At 34.8% G+C, this 19,704-nt stretch overlaps 2 protein-coding genes across 5 annotated transcripts; one reads left to right on the top strand and one right to left on the bottom strand.

Annotated features, from left to right (window-relative positions):
• Positions 1–2,467: 2,467 nt before the first annotated feature.
• On the bottom strand, positions 2,468–7,337 carry LOC109787957 (Tetratricopeptide repeat (TPR)-like superfamily protein). Of its 4 annotated transcripts, none has more exons than XM_083075662.1 (4): positions 4,974–7,337; positions 4,539–4,661; positions 3,847–4,246; positions 2,468–2,933 (listed from the first exon to the last, which is right to left on the bottom strand). In XM_083075662.1, the coding sequence occupies exons 1-2, from the start codon at positions 7,117–7,119 to the stop codon at positions 4,612–4,614; spliced, it is 2,196 nt and encodes a 731-aa protein (XP_082931788.1). In that variant the 5' UTR covers positions 7,120–7,337; the 3' UTR covers positions 2,468–2,933; positions 3,847–4,246; positions 4,539–4,611. The 4 variants fall into 4 exon arrangements, with proteins under 4 accessions (XP_082931788.1, XP_082931789.1, XP_082931790.1 ...); XM_083075663.1 differs by having other exon boundaries at positions 2,468–2,930; XM_083075664.1 differs by lacking the exon at positions 2,468–2,933 and having other exon boundaries at positions 3,618–4,246; positions 4,974–6,720; positions 6,763–7,337.
• A 10,379-nt stretch (positions 7,338–17,716) lies between these two features.
• ABCI1 (non-intrinsic ABC protein 10) lies at positions 17,717–18,680 on the top strand. Its single transcript, XM_083075665.1, has one exon. It carries the CDS (start codon positions 17,837–17,839, stop codon positions 18,524–18,526), a length of 690 nt encoding a protein of 229 aa, XP_082931791.1. The 5' UTR covers positions 17,717–17,836; the 3' UTR covers positions 18,527–18,680.
• The last annotated feature ends 1,024 nt before the right edge of the window (positions 18,681–19,704 follow it).

Raw genomic sequence — 19,704 nt, 5'->3', positions numbered from 1 at the left:
ATTGAGAACGTTTTTATTAGAATTATTTTCAAATAAACTTATTAAATTTGAATTTTATAAATAAAAAGAAATCAATTTGTAAAAATAAAGACGCTATAAATAACTAAATATTTTAAGAAAAGTTAGAATCACCAAAAAAAAAAAAAGTTGGGTTTCTCAAAAATTCATACCAATCCACAAAATTTTTAAAATTTTGATTGATTAAAAAATATGTCACAAAATAAAAAATGACTATTGTTTTGAAAAATATAAATCAATCAAAATATAAAAGATAAAGGAAAATATTTTAATAAATAAAGAATTAAAGTAAATTTAAAATAACAAGATAAAGGACTAAAAACATAATTTAATTATATATTAAATACAAAATTTTATTTTGTGAGAATATTTTTAGAAACTTTTTTTTAATAAGGATTTTTAGAAATTTTTTAACTTCTTATCTAATTTAGCTTTTATTTATCACAATTATTTATATATTAACTATCAATATTTTAAAATAAGTTATCAATATAAAAAAGTTTGTTACAATATAAATTATTCATTATTAAAATATAATTTATATGTTTTAAAATATTTATTTATACAATTTTAAATGTGATTTATATATTCAAATATAGTATTTATTTATATATAATTTATTATACAATTTATTACATAGTAAACATATTTGTGTATTGCATAGGCAAAAATACTAGTTTTTTTTTTATAATTGGGATTTTTCATTAATTAAAGCAAAAAATAATTAGTCCTCCTAAACTCGTTCTCTCTTATAAATAAAATTACAAGTTTTAATTTTATTTTAATTTATCTTTAAACTTTGTTCTATTAACAAATAAACACCATGAAACATAAACTTTAATTTTGTTATAGTTGATCCTTAAACTTTACTATTTTTACAAATAAATATTTTAATTTTGATTTTATCGTAATTATTTATTTTTTTTGTAAATAGTCTCTTATATCATATTGAAATTAAATTACTACGATGGAAGAAATATCAATCATTTATTAATTTTAAAATCACACTTATTCATTATCTTCTCTATATATATATATATCAATTTTATTTTCTTATATATTAAAATATCATATAATTTAAAATTAAAAAATAAAATAAATATTTATCATATTACTTTCATAATTATTTTTTTTCTTTCTAAACTCGAATTTTTATTATATTTGAAAAATAATTATAACAAAAAAAATATTAGTAAATGATTGACTTTTTTCTTGATTTTTTCGATTTCAGATTGGTGTCTTAAGACAAAGATTAAATTTAGTACTTTTTGAATAATTTGATATTAGATTCAGTATATTAATCACTTGTATTTAACTCATTGATTTGAATCATTGATATTTAAGATAAATAATTTAATTCTAATTTAAAAATAAAAATATTTTTAAAAATAATAAATTGTCAAATTTTAATATCAATTAGAATGAATTTAATGTTAAAGATGCTATTTTTTTTAAAGTAAAGTTTAAGGACTAATTGAAAAAAATCAAAGTTTAATGTCTATTTTTAAAATAGGATAAAGTTCAAGGATTTATTAGGATAAAATTAAAATTTATATTACATATTTGTAAAAAAAAAATATAGTTTATGGTGACTGAAATATTTTTTTTTCTCTTTGTTAAGTAGATAAAGCAATTAAATGAGATCTTATGTTCTAACTTTTTATTATATATATATATAAATAATGACATTCCTTAATCAGTTTAGGACTAATTTCTCGAAATACTGAAGTTCATTTTGAAGATTAACTTTTTATAATAAATATTTTTTTCCTAATCACATACTCAAAGATAAGGGACACGATTATTTACTAACCATGTTATATCTTGTTAGTTCAAGGTTCTAACTTTAGTGTAACAATTGTACACCAAAAAAAAGATTAAAAAAAATTGTACACAAAAAAGGTATGACTTCAGTGTTAACAATTCCTTAATGGTGTGTTTGGATGAGAAATTTTACAAATTTAAAGAATTTTAAATTCTTGATATTTGAATTACTTTGATTTCAATTTCTATCATTCTTAAAATATTTTGTTTGGATAAATCAATTCAAATTTCTCAAATTTTAAATTGTTGGGTTGGATATGATAATTTGATTCTACCATGATAAAATTGATTTTAAAAATATATTTATATGTTGAGATTTTTAAATTAAATTTTATAAAAATAAATATTAACTAATTTTTAAATATTTAATAATTTTAAAAATTAATATTAGAATAATATTTAATAACTTTAAAAATATTTTTGAATATTCAATAATTAAAACTTGAAGAGATAAGAGATAAGATAAAATATATAAGTGAAATAAGAAGAAAAAAATTATGAGAAATTTCAAATTCTTGCTTTTTTGGGAGAATTTGAAATTCTACTATTTTAAAGAATTTCACAAATGCATGAATTTCAAATTCCTTATAAATTCTCCATCCAAACAAGATATTTCACCTCAAAATATTTGAAATTCTTCAAATAAATGAATTACTCCATTTAAATTCTCCATCCAAACACATTATAACAGAATTCTTGTGAGGGCCAATTAAGCTGAAGCTTATACTGATGGAACATTCCAGATTCTTGAATGTTATGACCATTCCAAAGGATTTCACCAGCGGAAGGACGGGAAAACCCAGCTAACATGCGCAAGAAAGTTGTCTTTCCCAAGCCATTTTTGCACCTGTTAGCACAAGTCCCCCTCCATCATGGATAGAGACATTCACATGACGCAGAACTAGCTGGGCATTTCTCATGCAAGACACGTTGTTGAGAAGGCGAAAGAGGGAATGGGGTTCTTCTAATAGACATCAAGTTTAACAATTGGAAAATGAAAAAGAAAACTAATGCACATCCAAATTAATGCTTTCCGAGCCTTTGGTGATGCAATTAGAACAAGTCACAGAGCATTTCCAGCATGAATCCTACTGTAAAATAGGAGAAAAAAAAGGACAAATAGTAAGAGAGCAATTTTTCTGGTGTTCTGAAGAGTGACTCAATCTTAACTACACAAGACCTATGTTATCAAGATGCAAAAACACTATCAAAATTACTTCTGATGTTCAAGCATTTTCACCAGTCCCAAATAAAAACACCTCAATCTTTTGATATTTTTTTCTTAGACCAAATATGGAAGTCATACGCTTACCACAAAGCATTTGGGTTGAGTATTAGAAACAAATTAAAGTAACTAACTAAAACAACAAGTCCCATTGAAAACAAAAGTGAAGCCAAAATCATGTCCAACATGAACCAACATGTTCATTATTCAGTTTTAAAGATAAGAGACAAGTTTGAAAGTTATTGTTGCCATCATCAATGTAGAGTTTACCCTCAGTTGCTTGAGAACTATTCAAACCTATAATCTATCAAAAAGAAAGCCATAACTTTTTAATAATTTATATTAATTTAACTTCATAGAAAATTATGCTTCGAATTCCCATCTAACAGGAAAGCTGACAAAGAGTTTATCTCCCAACAGTTATGTGAAGGTAAAATCTTATCAACAATCAATACATAGGATGTCCTGGATTTCTTATTTCTTATTTATCAAATGCATATCTATGCACACAAACACCAAATTACGGTAAAAACTAAAATATGTCAGGATAAAAAAGAAATCAAATGAAGATATATTTATTACATATGTCAGTTCAATTATTTATGCTTCTCAACTGAAAACTCACAGTACATTGTCAAACAGATATTATCAGGTCATCTAGCAGATCAAACTAGAAATATTTAGCAGTAGATCAAAAAAATAGCAATTCCAGTTATGAGCTTAGCATTTCTTTTTGTTCTATATGAGCTAGGCCAAATTTAAACAAACCAAAAGAACACCTTGGAGTCTAAGATATTGCCAGCACATACAGTTGCCTCACTCTGTAGTACAAATGACCCAACGCATTATATAGTTGGAATTCAAGCAAGTATGATTTGTTAGCTTGTTGTCTGCTCCCGCTGATTGACCTAACTGGATAAAATGACTACTGACCTCTTTCTGGTTCTGGATTGTGATTCACGTCAGTATTTTCTCCCATAAACAGCATGACTAATAAACTAATTATTCATTCTTATCAATCACATCTTGAAAATCTTGGCTATAGGCCAGATTTCAAATCATTGGCACGTCGATTACCTTCCTTCTTGAGGGGTGGCAATCCTCTCGGCTAAGCAATCAGCAAAAAGCACGAGAGAGCCACATGAATGCACTAATTGCAATACTCCGGTGAAATGCATCCTGGAAAGGAATATTCCACTATTAAGTTTAGATGTTTATGAAGGGAGAAAACATTATACCATAAACAAATGATAGAAAACAAAAATGTGGTTATAACAACTTCCAGGATTTCAGATTGGAGGAAGCAATCGTAACATACATTCTTTAACATAAGGAAACTTTTTTTCTAAATGTACTTAAAAATATGGTAAAATAAATGGGGAAAAAAAATCTTCACAGAAAAATATAAAATAAATGTAAAAGCAATCTTCTCACAAAGTTCTCAATCAAAGTATTGATATAAAAGGTTTACCACGAAAGAGTTTTCTGAATACAATGAACAATAGTCTTGCATTGCGCATGAGTTGATCATCTCCCCAAGCTTGCTACAAGCCAACACAAACACGAGGTTCTATCTCATGGCTGCCTTCTTGATCTACATGAATAAGGGGAAATGAAAATAAAGTGAAAATTAAAAAAATAAGAATCAGAATAAAAGCTGAAACTGGTTCAATTAAAACCAATATATCACAAAACAAAAGCAGGTGGAGCAAATAAGTTTAAAGGCAAGAAAACGCTGGTTCAGATACACTTTGTATTTATCTCAATTCAATACAGTGACTAAGATACCTTTTCCAGATGTAGAAATTAAACCACTCCCCAACCCATACAATAAAAAAAGAAAATCACTCTATTGATTGATTGGAAATATTGATTGGTAAAGAATGGGAACATTTATAAAAAATACCTTTCAAATCATCACTGACAGTTTCAGGAGGCAATGAATCCAAAAGTGGTTGATATCCTTCATCTTTCATCAAATTAGTTAACAGTTTTAACTCCAACCGTATTTCATCAATTTGCGGGTGCATGCTGTCTCCAACAACAAATACATGAGTCAGACTTTTCAACTCAATCCAGCTACAACCAGGTTCTTTAGTCACCCCTCGGGCTTTCATCATTCCCCTGACACGCTCCACATCTTCCCACTTTCCTAAAGCTGTATATATACTTGATAACAACACATAAGCAGATGATTCCGGTGAGCCTAACTCCATTAGTTTCTCTCCAGCATAAGCCCCAAGATGGTAGTTACGATGGTTCCTACATGCCCCTAATAATATGCGCCACAAACACAGACCATGATCAACCCTTGCTGATTCAATGAAATCTTTTGCTTCGTTGAGTTTACCAGCACGGCTCAAGATATCAACCATGCAAGCATAGTGCTCTACAGTTGGAGCAACGTTAAACTCATCTAACATCATCTTAAAATAAACCCACCCTCTGTCCACCAGTCCCATATGACTACAAGCAGAGAGAAGATTCACAAACGTGACACTATCAGGCTTCGTTCCCTCTGAGCACATCTCATCAAACAACTCCAAGGCTTCATTGCCGTGACCATTTTGAGAAAGTCCAGATATCATTGCATTCCACGAAATCACATCTCTTGCAGGCATCCTCCAAAAGATGCGATACCCATCATCCAAACTTCCACACTTGGCGTACATGGCAGAAAGAGCACTTCCAACCGGAACCTCCAAGCTGAAACCATACTTAATAATCCTGCCATGCATTTGCTTTCCCTGATCTAATGCTGCCAGGCTAGAACAAGCCTTTAGGACACTCGCCATAGTTAAGTCATTGGGGATAACTCCCCCCATCTGCATTTTGCCGTACAAATTCAAAGCACCTTCATAATCCCCATTTTGCACGTACCCCGTTATTATGGAAGTCCAAAGAACAACATCAGGTTGCTGTATATACTCAAAATTCTTCCGAGCATCCCCTATGCTACCACATTTCGCATACATGTCCACCAAAGCCGACAAAACATACAACTGCAATTCATACCCCAACTTCAAGGAATAACCATGCATTTGTCTCCCTTCCACAATAGCACAAACATCACTGCAAGCATTGATCACCCCAACAAGAGTAAATTCAGTAGGAAACACACCAGAGTGATGCATATCATAAAACAGCTTCAAAGCCTTATCAGCATCCCCACTCTGCGCAAAGCCAGTGACCATAGCCGACCACGTGATCGAATTCCTATTCCCCGACAACTCAAAAGTCCTGAGCGCATCCTCCAAGCTCCCACATTTCGCATACATCGTGACAAGAGCATTCCCCACAGACACAATGCAAACCAACCCGTTTTTCATGGCAAGAGAATGAACCTGCCTTCCAGTGTCCACAAACACGTGACTCGTCAAAGCGCTAAGAACACTAGTGAGAACAAACTCATTTTCACCCTCTTCTTCGCGACGCATGAGTTCAAAGAGCTCCAGAGCCTCATTCGCGAGCTCACGAGAAGCGTACCCGGAAATCATGGTGGCCCACGAAACCGCGTTTCTCTCGGGCATTTCATCGAACAGGTGACGCGCCTCCGAAACGAGGCCCGTTTTGCAGTACATGTTGAGGAGGGAGCTCGCGGCGAAGACGTCGTGGGAGCATGCCGTTTTGACGGCAACGGCGTGGGCCTGGAGGCCGGCGCGGGCGTCGGAGAGCGTGGAGGCGGCGGTGAAGAGGCCGGCGAAGGTGTGGGCGTTGGGGAGGGTGCTGTGTGCCATCATGCTGCGGAAGAGGCGCACGGCGTGTAGAGAGGTGGCGTGGGATTGTTGCTGGGAGAAGGCGTTGATGAGAGAGTTCCATGAGACGACGTCTTTGTGGGCGATGGCGTGGAACACGAGGGTGGCTTTGGCGATGTGGCCGAACTTGGCGTAGAGGGTGAGGAGGGTGTTGGCGAGGTAGGTGGCGGAGATGGAACCGGTTCTGAGGATAAGAGCGTGCAAGGCTCGACCTTTACGGAGGTCTTTGTGGCGGGTGCAGTGGAGGAGGGCTCGCAGGAAATGGGAGTGTTGGGGAGGAAGTGGAAGAAAAGGCATCCACTTTGGTCGCAGTCACACCTATCGATTCAACAAATGAAGCGCAATCATGATGTTCATGTTACATACTATCCACCCAGATTTCACCGCTAAGCAATCTGCCAACCATTTTGTCCTTATGGGGATCAAGTACTAAGTACTAACAATTTTTCACTCATGGATGTGTCTACGATAATAGACTACAATGAAATATCAAATTACTATTTCATTACAAATCCACTAGCCAGTGTCTTTTTCCAATGTCAAAGCATACAAAAAAAATTCCTTCATTTAAGTATTTTGCAAGGGACTAAATACTTCATCGATAAACAAGCCGGGAGAAAAAATTATTAAAGAAGGAGAAATCCGTTACTTAGTAGTTTTGAATTATGTTTTTACACATCAAAGGATTAACTATAGAATATTGATGACATCTTCAATTAATTATGTTTTATGATCGAGGCATATCAGAATTATAAGTGGGAAAGATGCACTAAAGGTTAAAAAATAGTTAATAATGAAGATAATAAAGTGAAAAAAGATAAATCTTTACTCTCTATAAATATAATTATTGAAGAATAGGTGAAGAATGACCTAAACTTTTAAGTTACCTATTAAATTATTAATGTAATCAATTATGTAAAAAATTTGATTATTAATATGATTTTATAAATAGTCACTTCTTATGTCTCTTATAAAAAAGTCATTTTTATCGAGGCAATTTACAATTTTTTGAATTAGAAAAGTTTCACTTGTGTACTAGTCTCTTTAAGACTTAGTTGAATTCTTAAAAGTGAATTCAAACTTCTGTAACCATTACTCATGAATAGAAAACTCATTTTCAATTATTCAACTTATTTTGCAAAAGTAGTAATGAGCTTTATTACTTAATAAAGTTTAAAAATGTTTATTATCAATTCAAAATATGCTATGTTCGTATGTTTAATTTATAGTTATAAAAAAAAATAACTTCTAAAAATTTAGAATATCTAGAAGTAGTTGAAGAAGATGAAAATTATAAGGGAAATATTTTGATATATCCATAATGTTTTTCGGAAAATACAAAAAGAAGAGTTAGATCTAAAAGACGCAGCTAATATTGAAGAAAATAAAAAAAAATTAAAGATTATTATGAATTTATTTCATCAAAGAGATAATATTATCTATTGTCAAAAAATTATACGTGAATAATCATCAATTTATCTAAAACAAGTGGCAATACTTCTTTACAATTATTATCCAACAAGATAATTTCAAAAATTAACCAATAAATAAAGAATAATTTTTATAGAAGAAAGGTTGGATATATACATATAAGAGTTGTTTAGGTAATGATAAAATTCACTTTTAAAGAATACATATATTCTTCCATAGAACTATTATTAATAGATGATAGAATAATGTATATTAGAAGTAATAGAAGAAAATTTAGTTTATGAAAAATTAAAATTTGAAATATTCAAATATTGAAATTCCATTGAGTACTAAAAGACTAGAATAATCACTAACCTTTAAAATACTTTTCTTAAAAAAAATTAACAAGACCTAGAGATGAGATATTTTCGATAACTTATTCATTAAACAAATTATAAAATTCATTGAATTAAGAAACCTAGATATGTTGTTCTCGTGGAGATCTCCAATCTTCACTTAACTTTAATCGGACATATAAGTTTGTAACGGTTGATTCGGACGAGTCATGCATTTTTGTTTTCTCAAAGATGAAATCATGAAATGACGTGCTTTCACTTGAACAGTTGTAAAAATAACTATAAAAAAAAAAAAAAAAAAAAAAATAGTTCAGAATTCACATTCAGATGAAAGCTGAGTCGCAACTCGTTTTTCTGGAAATTGGAACAAAACCTTGTCACACAGCTCACGAAAGACGAAACTCTCACGGCGGCCCTCCTCTCCCGTCTCCGCCCCGGCGTCACCAATCAGCGCGGCAGCGCCGCTCGTATCTGAGTTTTTGTCTAACTTTCGGGGCTCGTCTCTCTCTGTCTCTTCATCTAATGTAAGTGGTTAATTGCTTCATCCTTGTGCTGCATATACTTGGTCTCCCCATCTATTTTTTCCGTCAATTGCTTCAACCTTATGTTGCATAGTGCACATGCTTGGTCTCCTCATCTTTCCGATATATATCCATTAAGATCAGCTTTATTGTTTATTGGTGCATTCACTATTGATTTCATTAACTTATAGTGGTGTTGTGGTGGATAATTAATTGTATACTAGCTATATATGTTAGAGATTAGAAAGTAATAATTAATTAGAATAATGAGTTGAATATACTCTGCTTCTTTGATGGTTTTGGGCCACCATTTCCCTCAATTGTTTCAAGTTTCAACACTCTGCTTGTTTATTCTTAGTGGTTAGTGTGAACTGTGAAGGTGTGTGCCGACTCACTGATACAATTTACAAACGTTGTTGTAACTAGTATCACTAATTTGTGAGCTTCAACTGAATGACAATGACTTGAGAATATGCACCTCAAACACACTTCTCGTGGTTGCCGAGAAGCCAATCATAACCCACTCTGGTAACTGAAACTGATATCTCAAATCAACTATTTATGAAATGAGTTGGGTTTGGACTCGAACTGAGACTCATGTCTCATACACTATACAAAGGGGGAAACATTTTTTGTGAAGCTCACGTTGGCTTGCATGTATTCTTTAGTATAAGTTAAGAATAGTGAAGGGTGTTATTGTCTTTTTATTCCACAATTTAAGGGCCAATAGTATTCTACATCTGTCAAAGAGTCACCAAAGATATATGTCACAGGTAGAGATGTTAAAGCAATTATTCCCAGGGAGAAGATACTGACAGCAAAAACCAGCATTGGCATTGACATCTTTGCTCTTTCCACCTTCTATTGGTGAAAATACACAATGGAGTCAGTTTTTTACAGCAGTATCATGTTCAGGTTCTGCACTATTGTGTCAATTCTCCAAGCATGCATGTTACGTGGTTATTTTCAAACCACATTGACACTTGGTGGTTGAGTCAAGTCATTGACTCATTGTTAGCTTCTACTAGTTCATTCACTTAAATGGTGCACATGCTCATATTTGTGTTGCATTTGCTGTTATTTGCCTCACTCACTTAAATCATTTTTTTATTAAATTTCACTTGTACTTTATGTTTAGCTGCCACAAATTTGTGTTGATTTTTTTTATTTTAAAGAAAAATTGTTGGTTTTTAAAATGTTGAATTTCTTGTAAGAGTTTGTGATATGAATGTGAGACTGAAAGGTCATTGGATGGTGGATGATTGGGTGCTTATTAGCAATCAAATAAAATGATGAAAAGAAAGAAAAAAAACACCACGAGAAAGACTACGACAGTGGAAGACCCTCCCCGGTTCGAAGAAGATCATGTCAAGGTGGTCGACGAGACCGACCTCTCGGAAACCGTCCGATTACTGAAGGAAAAGATGATTGCCATGAGACAGCAGAGGGAGAAGGATGCAAGGGAGATGGCTGCCTTGAGAGAAGAAAACGCGGCACTGAGAAACCAAGATCCCACGTGGAAGTCGTCCGAGCCGAGTCGAACGCATACGCAGGAATCGTTCCAGTCCCTCGGGCATCACACCTCCCTTCCCCACGACTCAGCTCCTCCAAGGGGCATCCCTACAACGCAAACACTGGGTCGACCGTCTCACACCACGCCGGTCGGAGCACACCGACATCCATTCACCCCAAACGTCATGTAAGCTTCTCTCCTCGATCACTGGAAGTCCCTTCCATTGGACAAATATGACGGAACCACCATAGTATAATAAAATATCATTAAAATATAAGGGTTAGCACGTATAAAACCAACCATAGTATAATAAAATATCATTAAAATAGATGTTTCATTAACAGTATATATTCATACCAAAGAAGTGACAACATTATAAACAGTTATTTCCATGCCAAATATAAATCAATCCAAAATTCAATGTATACACATCCACGTCAATGCATACATATTCTATGATAATAAAGAATCCATAATCAATGTATACAATCCATACCAAATGCATACATATTCCACATCTAAACCAAAATCACACCACTGTATAATTCCATGATGTAACCAACACATCCAAACCAAATGTTGGTCTCAACACATCCAAACCAAGTGTTGATTCGGTGAAACATGTCATCAATCCATGTCACACACCTAACCTCTCATGAAAAATATACAGTTGGATTACATCGTCACGTAACCCTGGTGATCGCGGCCACTTCATCCATCGGTATGACTCGGCCTTGCCCCCATACCAGTAGCAAATAGAATACTTAGGGGAGTACTTCAGAATCCACCTAACATCTAAGTGATTTATTATATAACTTTTGGAAAAGTTCCATATTGGAATCCTCACCATGGGATTCTCAAATTCCATATTTTTCCAAGGATTATATCCTGATCTCACTAAGAGATCTAATCCATACCATAACCTTACTCCTCTAAGTTCTATTAGCTTTCCAAACCACACACATATAACATATTCCATAATTACATACAAATTTTTCCATAACCATGTCAAATCATTCAATATAATAACATAAATAATTAAACACCTAAAACAACCATCAACTTAGACAAATGAAAATCTTCATATAAACAAAATAGCATATTAAAAGTTATACTACCCCTATCATGCTCATACATACTAGATTAAGTCTTATAAGTACTACCCTTACTTGGATAAACAGGAGTCGAAACTAGGGCAGAACCTCTTTCTCTGGATTTCTCTTCCTCTCTCTCCTCTTTTCTTTCCCCTCCTCTCTCTTTCTTTCTCTCTCTCTCCTATTTCTCTCTCTAGGATCTCCTCCTCTTAAATTCTCCATTTCCCAACACCCCAGCCCCCTATTTATAGAATTCTGCCTTACCTAACCCGAAACGGCTCGTTCTAAAAGTGGAACGCCCGTTCTAGGCTCGAAAAATCTACGTAAGTTTTAGAACTGGAATGGCCCGTTCTGAAACCGGAACGGCCCGTTCTGAAACCAGAACGACCCGTTCTCCTTTTGGAACGGCTCGTTCTCAACTTTAAACCTAGTTCACTTTTGGTGCTTGGAACGGCCCGTTCCGCTTTTGGAACAGCCCATTCCAAGTTACCAAAACACCCTATACCTTAAAAAAAATTACGAAAATGCCATTAATAAATAATAATAAAAAAAATGGTATTACAATTCTCCCTAACAACAAAAATTTTCATCCTCGAAAATTCACTTACTTAAAAAGAGATATGGGTATTGATCCTTCATCCTATCTTCCAACTCTCAAGTGGCTTCATTAGTAACCTCATCCCAAATAACTTTTACCAAATTGATAGATTTACCCCGCAATTGTTTAACTTTCTTATCTATCACTGAAACTGACTGTTTCTCAAAAGTTAAATTCTCCTTAATTTGCACTGCCTCTGATTCCAAGACATGACTCAGATCGTGAATATACTTCATCAGTTGTGAAACATGGAACACATCATGCAGATTAGACAGGAATGGAGATAATGCAATCTGATATGCCATTGGTCCAATCCTCTTGAGAATTTGATACGACCCAATAAACTTAGGATTCAACTTCTTAGCTTCGATAGCTCTTCCCACACCTGTGGTAGCAGTTACCTTCAAAAATACATGTTCTCCCTCTAAAAACTCCAAAGGTTTCCTCCTCTTGTCTGCATAAGACTTTTGCCGACTCTGAGCAGCTCTCATTCTTTCCTGAATTTGTTTCACCTTTTCAGTAGTCTGTAAGATGATCTCTGGCCCCACCATCATTGATTCTCCCTCTTTAAACCAACATAAAGGTGTTCGACACTTCCTCCCATACAGAGCCTCAAATGGTGTCATTCCTATACTTGCATGAAAACTGTTATTATAAGTGAACTCGACCAAAGGCAACATCTCTTCCCAACTCCCTAGATGATCCAAAATACAAGCCCTCAACAAGTCCTCCAAAGATTGGATAGTCCTTTCAGACTGTCCATCAGTCTGTGGGTGGTAAGCAAAACTGAGTCTCAACTTAGTCCCTAACGCCTGATGCAAACTCTGCCAAAATCGAGAAGTAAAACGAGGATCCCTATCAGAGATGATACTGGAGGGCACACCATGTAATCTAACAATCTCCTTAACATACAACCGAGTTAACTTTTCCTAGGACCACTTTATATTTACTGGAAGAAAATGAGCACACTTAGTTAATCTATCCACGATCACCCAAATAGAATCACAATTCTTAGCAGACCTTGGTAATCCAACAACAAAATCCATGGTTATATTATCCCATTTTCATTATGGCAATTCCATCATTTGTAACAAACCTCCTGGTTTTTTATGTTCTACTTTAGCTTTCTGACACACAATGCAAGATGCAACATACTCGGCTATCTCCCTCTTCATACCATTTCACGAAAACATTTTCTTCAAATCTTGATACATTTTTGTCATACCCGGATGTACACTCAACTTGCTCTTATGACCTTCCTCAAGTATCAACTTCTTCAACTCTTTATCTTGTGGAATACAAATTCTACCCTTGTACCTCAAAACTCCATCCATATCTTGTTCAAATCCTTCAGCTTTCTCAAAACCCAACAACTCTCTAACCTTATTCAATCTCGTATCCTGAACTTGTTTTTGCTTCACCATCTCCAAGAAATCACTAGTAATGGTAGTTGTAGACACCTAATTTCGCCCGGGGCATACAAACAAGGGAATAGACCTCTGTTACGAAGGGAAGGAGCTCCCGAAGCACGCAAACAACAAGATAGGACTTTAGAAGGCCCAAAAGCCCAAATAAGCTAATTTTAGAAGACTGGAACGGGCTGTTCCAAAATCGGAACGGGCCGTTCCCAATTTGGAACGGGTCGTTCCAAGTTCCTAAAAGAGCCAATAACCCTAATTTGGAACGGGCCGTTCCTATATTGGAACGGGCTGTTCCAAGTTTGGAACGTCAAAAAAGGGTTAAAATCTTAACTGGAACGGGCAGTTCCAAAACTAGAACGGGCCGTTCCAAGTTAATAAAATGGCCTAAAAATCCTAGATTGGAACGCCCGTTCTAGTCCAGCAATTTGTATGTTAATCTTATCTCTGGAACGGGCCGTTCCAATTTCAGAACGGGTCGTTCCAGTTATGAAATTTTGCACATAACGGCCAGATCCAGAACGGGCCGTTCCAATTTTGGAACGGGCCGTTCTGGACCCTTTCTGAAGTCTATAAATAGACTGTTTGGGCTCATTTCTCAGGACTCCAAAATTTCGTCCAGACTCCTTAGAGCACGAAATTTCTCTTTTTCTCTCTCCCCTCTCTTTTGTATTTCTTGAGATTTTGTGAGGCATTGTAGTGTGAAAAGTTGTCACAAAGCACCTAAAATCTTCCTTTTTTGAAGATTTAATAGAGCTCATTCAAGAGGTATTTCAGTTAATCTCTTTCTCCTTTTTTATTTATTTCTCTATAATAAATATTGTTATAATAAAAATAATCATGTAGACATTTTAAGATTAATTGTATAATTTAAATTTCAAGCATGTAAATAATTATTAATAAAAGGAGATTTAATATCTATATTATTATCATTTATAATATTAACTTCATTATAGGGTACCAATTAAGGGTGTTGTAGGGGTGCTTAATATCTTCCCTACACGTAACCGACCCCCAAACCCAATTCTGGTTAAATCATTTTTTTATTAAATTTCACTTGTACTTTATGTTTAGCTGCCACAAATTTGTGTTGATTTTTTTTTTATATGAAAGAAAAATCGTTGGTTTTTAAAATGTTGAATTTCTTGTAAGAGTTTGTGATGTGAATGTGAGACTGAGAGGTCATTGGATGGTGGATGATTGGGTGCTTATTAGCAATCAAATAAAATGATGAAAAGAGAAAAAAAACGCCAACTTTGTTGTGATGACCCTTTGCGTTGCTGCTAAATCTGTGTATCTTTTCTAAAGATAAAAGGTGGTTTTCTTTTGGAAAAGACATAATGCATGCTTCTGATCACCCTAGATGATGAAAATATTGTTATTATTATAATAAATGTTATGTCTGTATACGTAAATCAATAATGGTTAAATAGAAATGTGTAGGAGCAGCTCACGTGTTGAAAGTTGAAATATAAGTAATAGAGCCTAACTAGTTTTGGAGTATGTAATAGTTTCTTATTAACTTCACTAGTACAAACTGTCAGCTCCTCATTTTATAAAGACAGAGCAGTGAGTTGCTTGTACATTGTTATTCGGTCAAGCATGGAAAGGTTGGGTGATTCTGTTTATCAAGTTAGTTTTTTAAGGTTTTTTTTGTGTCTTATTGGCATTGTCTGTCATCGGGAGGAATAAAAATTAGTAAAATGACAGATTTTTTCAGTAATTGTTACTTGAAGAGGGAATATTATTCTGTTTGTGAATTCTGCACATCATATTCACTTTCAGTTTTCAAATTACTTGTGGCTTTTCTTTTTCATTCAGCATCACACTTTTTAAATCGATAGGAGTTACTTGTCTTTTTATCTACCACTAAATATTTAGAGGATTCCTTCGGTGCTCCTTCTAAGTAGTGGGTTTCCGTGCCCTTCTCTTTTCTATCCATTGACATAGTAACACATGTATTAGTTGGACATGTCATGATGCCATTTGAATTGTTGACCGGACACATCATCATGCCACTCTCTGCTTCAACTCTTGGATCTTCATCGCTGGGACGAGTTTGTTTTGCTTCGAACAGTAGATTTCGACAATCGGCAACACCACGCCTACTGCCACCCCACCCCCGGAGACCGGAGTCTGAAACTGTGACCCAGCTCCTAGCCCACATAATGCTCCTTCTTCAGCACTGCACCGCCATGCTGGCTGCCCTAGATGCGGGGCTCCACTTGAAGGCCATCGGCCACTTCTCCAAAATCGTTGAAGGCCAGCACGGCGCCCCGCAAGGCTTACTGGCGGGGTGCTACATACACAGAGTTGCGGAGCATTGCTTTGCGGGCCGAATCACGGATTCAATCGCCGAGGAATACCCATTAACGAGAATGTGGGAATGAACGAGGGTCTCGAGTCGAAGAAGGGAAAGATCGGCGCATGCCTTGATGATGGAGGTGAAGGTGTAGGAGGAAGGGGCAATGCCAGAGAGGAGCATGCGGCGGTAGAAAACGACGGCGTTAAGGGAAAAACCAAATTTTGAAGAGGCTTTGATGAGGGAATTGAAGAGAAAAGGATTTGGGTGGGTGAGGGAGCTGAAGAGTCTGCGAGTGTAGGCGATGGAATCGGCAGCGCAGGATAGCGTGAGGAGCTTGGTGAGGAGAGCACGGTTGCGGTGGGAGCCTGTGATGACAAGGTGAGCATGAGCTTGGCGATTGAATCCGCGATTCGGCCCATGGAACGGTGCGCGGCAACCTGATGACGAAGATCCAGGAGCTGAAGCTGAGAGTGGCATGATGACGTGTTCAACTAATACACGTGTCACTACGTCAATGGATAGAAAAGAGAAAGGGCACCGAAACCCCCTGCTTAGAAGGGGCACCAAAGGAATCCTCAAATATTTATAGCTGAATAGGGTTCTAATTTGATCTGCTTGATGACTTGATAATATCAGTTTGACAATCTACTGTGGGTTTTCAGTTGAGAAGCAAAGCATGTGAAATTGAACTGAGATATTTAATAAATATATCTTCATTTGGTGTTTTTTTTAACTTGACATATTATTTTAGCGTTTATCTTAATTTGGTGTTTGTGTGCATAGATATACATTTGATAAATAAGAAATAAGATATTTAAGACATCCTATGCATTGCGTGTAGTATGGATTTATAGTCATACTTTATTTATTTATTAACTGAAAAGGAAAAACCTATATATTCAGTCATTGAACTTTTGCATCGAGTGATCAGATAAATGAGGGTCCAACAGCTAGTACACTGTAGCATGACTTATGCATTGAAATGAAAAGCCTATATATTTATGTCTCGTTATCTATTGTTTTCTCTGGCTTTAAGTGGTATGCTATCTTATATTGTTATTTGCAACTTGCTGCATATTGTCGTGCTTATATTGTAATCCCATTTCATACACCTTCCTTCCCATAGAAGGTTCGACTCCTTACAGCATTTAAGAAGGAAATTAAAAGAGAATTCCTTGTTTTTAAAAATATCCCTCTAAAATAATGACTACTGGATGGTCCATGGGTGGGCTACGGCCAGCCTACTTGAGAGGTGGGCTATTTTTTTTTTTAAATCATAGTGGGCTGGCTCTAACCTACATTACCCTGTAGACTTTTTAGTCCTATTTACTTTTGGCCCTACGTGCTTTTGGCATTGTGAGCCTTTTGGCCATGGCCCACACGGGCTAGGGTTGAATGTGGCAGGCTGACTCATTGATGACTGTAGTGTGGAGATGTTTGTTTAGTGGGGGTGAAACAGTTTTATGATTTTATCATGCTACTCTCACCCCCAAGGTGCACCTTTATTTGGGACCGATGAAAATGCTTGATCAGAAGTAATTTTGGTAGTGTTTTTATGAGGTGTTTTTGCATAATGATAACATAGGTCTTAAGTAGTTAAGATTGAGTCACTCTTCAGTCTTCAGTATACCAGAAAAATTGCTCTCTTACTATTTGTCCTTTTTTCTTCTATTTTACAGTAGGCTTCATGCTGGAAATGCTCTGTGACTTGTCCTAATTGCATCATCAATTGAAATCCAAGGCTCGGAAAGCATTAATTTAGATGTGCAGTAGTTTTCTTTTTTCAAGTGTTAAACACTATGTCTATTAGAAGATCCCCATTCCCTCGTCTCCTCCTCAACAATGTGTCTTGCATGAGAAATGCCCAGCAAGTTCTGCGTCATGTGAATGTCTCTATCCATGATGGTGGGGCACTTGTGCTAACAGGTGCAAATGGCTCGGGAAAGACAACTTTCTTGCGCATGTTAGCTGGGTTTTCCCGTCCTTCCGCGGGTGAAATCCTTTGGAATGGTCATAACATTCAAGAATCTGCAATATTCCATCAGTATAAGCTTCAGCTTAATTGGCTCTCTCTCAAGGATGCCATTAATGATAAATTTACGGTTCTTAACAATGTACAATGGTTTGAACTTCTTGAAAGCAAGGAAGGGAAGGCTTTGCCTGCACTTGAGTTGATGGGACTAGGAAGATTAGCCAATGAAAAACCAAGGATGCTATCTATGGGCCAGCGGAAGAGATTGCAACTTGCCAGATTGCTTGCAATTGATCGCCCCATATGGTTGTTAGATGAGCCTTCAGTTGCACTAGATGATGATGGTGTGAAGTTACTTGAGTATATCATTGCAGAACATAGGAAACATGGAGGAATTGTGATTGTGGCGACCCATCTACCCATTCAGATAGATGATCCCATGATCTTGAGGCTTCCACCAAGGTTTCCAAGAAGGATGACCCTAGTGGATATGCTTGACCGGGCAGATATCAGTTAATTCCTATTTTTGTTCACATTTTCGTCAAGTTCTGCTATCAGTTCTCGCAATGTTTTGTATCTTCCATAAAAAAAAACTTTTAAGAAGCCCTGAAAATCATATTTTGTGGGGGCAAGCAGGCTTCAGCTAAAAATGCGATAAAATTATTATTCTGTATCTATTTTGCATTTTTTTTATGTATAAGTCGTTGGAGAGAGAAATAGGAAAAAAATTCTGATTGATTTTTTTATTATATATATAGAGATAAAGAGAGGATTTTTTTACTCTAGAAGTAAGTATACTGTTCAATAACTCATATTAACGATCCAACCATTCAATTTAAAGTTCTTAATGGATAAATCAGATTTGTAAATTTTTAGAAAATTTGAAAATTATTTAATACTTCATTTTATTAATTCAAATTGACGGATAATCATAAAATTATTTTATACATTGATTCAGATTAATGAAATGAAGTATTAAATGATTTTCAAAATTTTTATAAATTTGCAGATTTAATCTATGTATTAAGGACTTTAAATTGAACGGTTGGATTATTAAAATTTGATGTAGAATACGAGTTATTAAACGGTAGACTTACTCCTAGAGTAAAAGGATCTCTCTTCATATATATATATATATATAAATACAATTGTGTTCTAAACTGTGAGTATATATTAAAAAAAAAAGTTATGGCAGTTTCCAAACTCGCATAAACAATTTCTCTTGGAAGGAGGATTTTTAGTTTTACTTTATTTAGACATGATTACTTCTTGTGAAACATATTATATAAACAAAAAAGTTATACAATTACATTTACATAAAAAAATAAAGATAATTGGGTTCGTGGTTACTTCAAAAGTAAGATGGTTTAGAGGGTAAAATATATGTGATTTAAAAAATAAATAATGAGAGTGAGAGACAGTGGGTTAGAAGTAGTTTTAGCCTTTTAGGAGAGCAAGATTTAAATATAAAAAAATGACAGTGAGAGACAGAGTGGGTAGAAGTGGTTTACTGTTTTAGGAGTAAAACAAGATAAAAATAAATAAAAATAAAAGTTGTTAAGTAATAGTAAGCCATTTGCAGTTCGTTTGTAGTTGAGATTTGAGAGAGTGATTTGAGAGTAATTATTAGGATTAAAATATTTTTAAAATGTGTATACAGAATAAGAGTGTATCACCATTATATACCAGTATTAC

Source organism: Cajanus cajan, chromosome 5 (assembly GCF_000230855.2).
Source record: "Cajanus cajan strain Asha chromosome 5, NIPB_CcT2T_4, whole genome shotgun sequence".
NCBI lineage: Eukaryota > Viridiplantae > Streptophyta > Magnoliopsida > Fabales > Fabaceae > Cajanus > Cajanus cajan.
Note: the sequence above shows the minus strand (reverse complement) of the source record. Positions and strands in the feature narration are given on the sequence as shown.

Bases quoted from the DNA above. Each gene is read 5' to 3' on its own strand.
- LOC109787957 (XM_083075662.1), bottom strand. From the start codon at position 7,119: ATGCCTTTTCTTCCACTTCCTCCCCAACACTCCCATTTCCTGCGAGCC. The intron at 4,662-4,973 runs GTATTTTTTATA...TTATTCATGTAG, and splicing joins TGTCAGTGATGATTTGAAAG to ATCAAGAAGGCAGCCATGAG.
- ABCI1 (XM_083075665.1), top strand. From the start codon at position 17,837: ATGTCTATTAGAAGATCCCCATTCCCTCGTCTCCTCCTCAACAATGTG.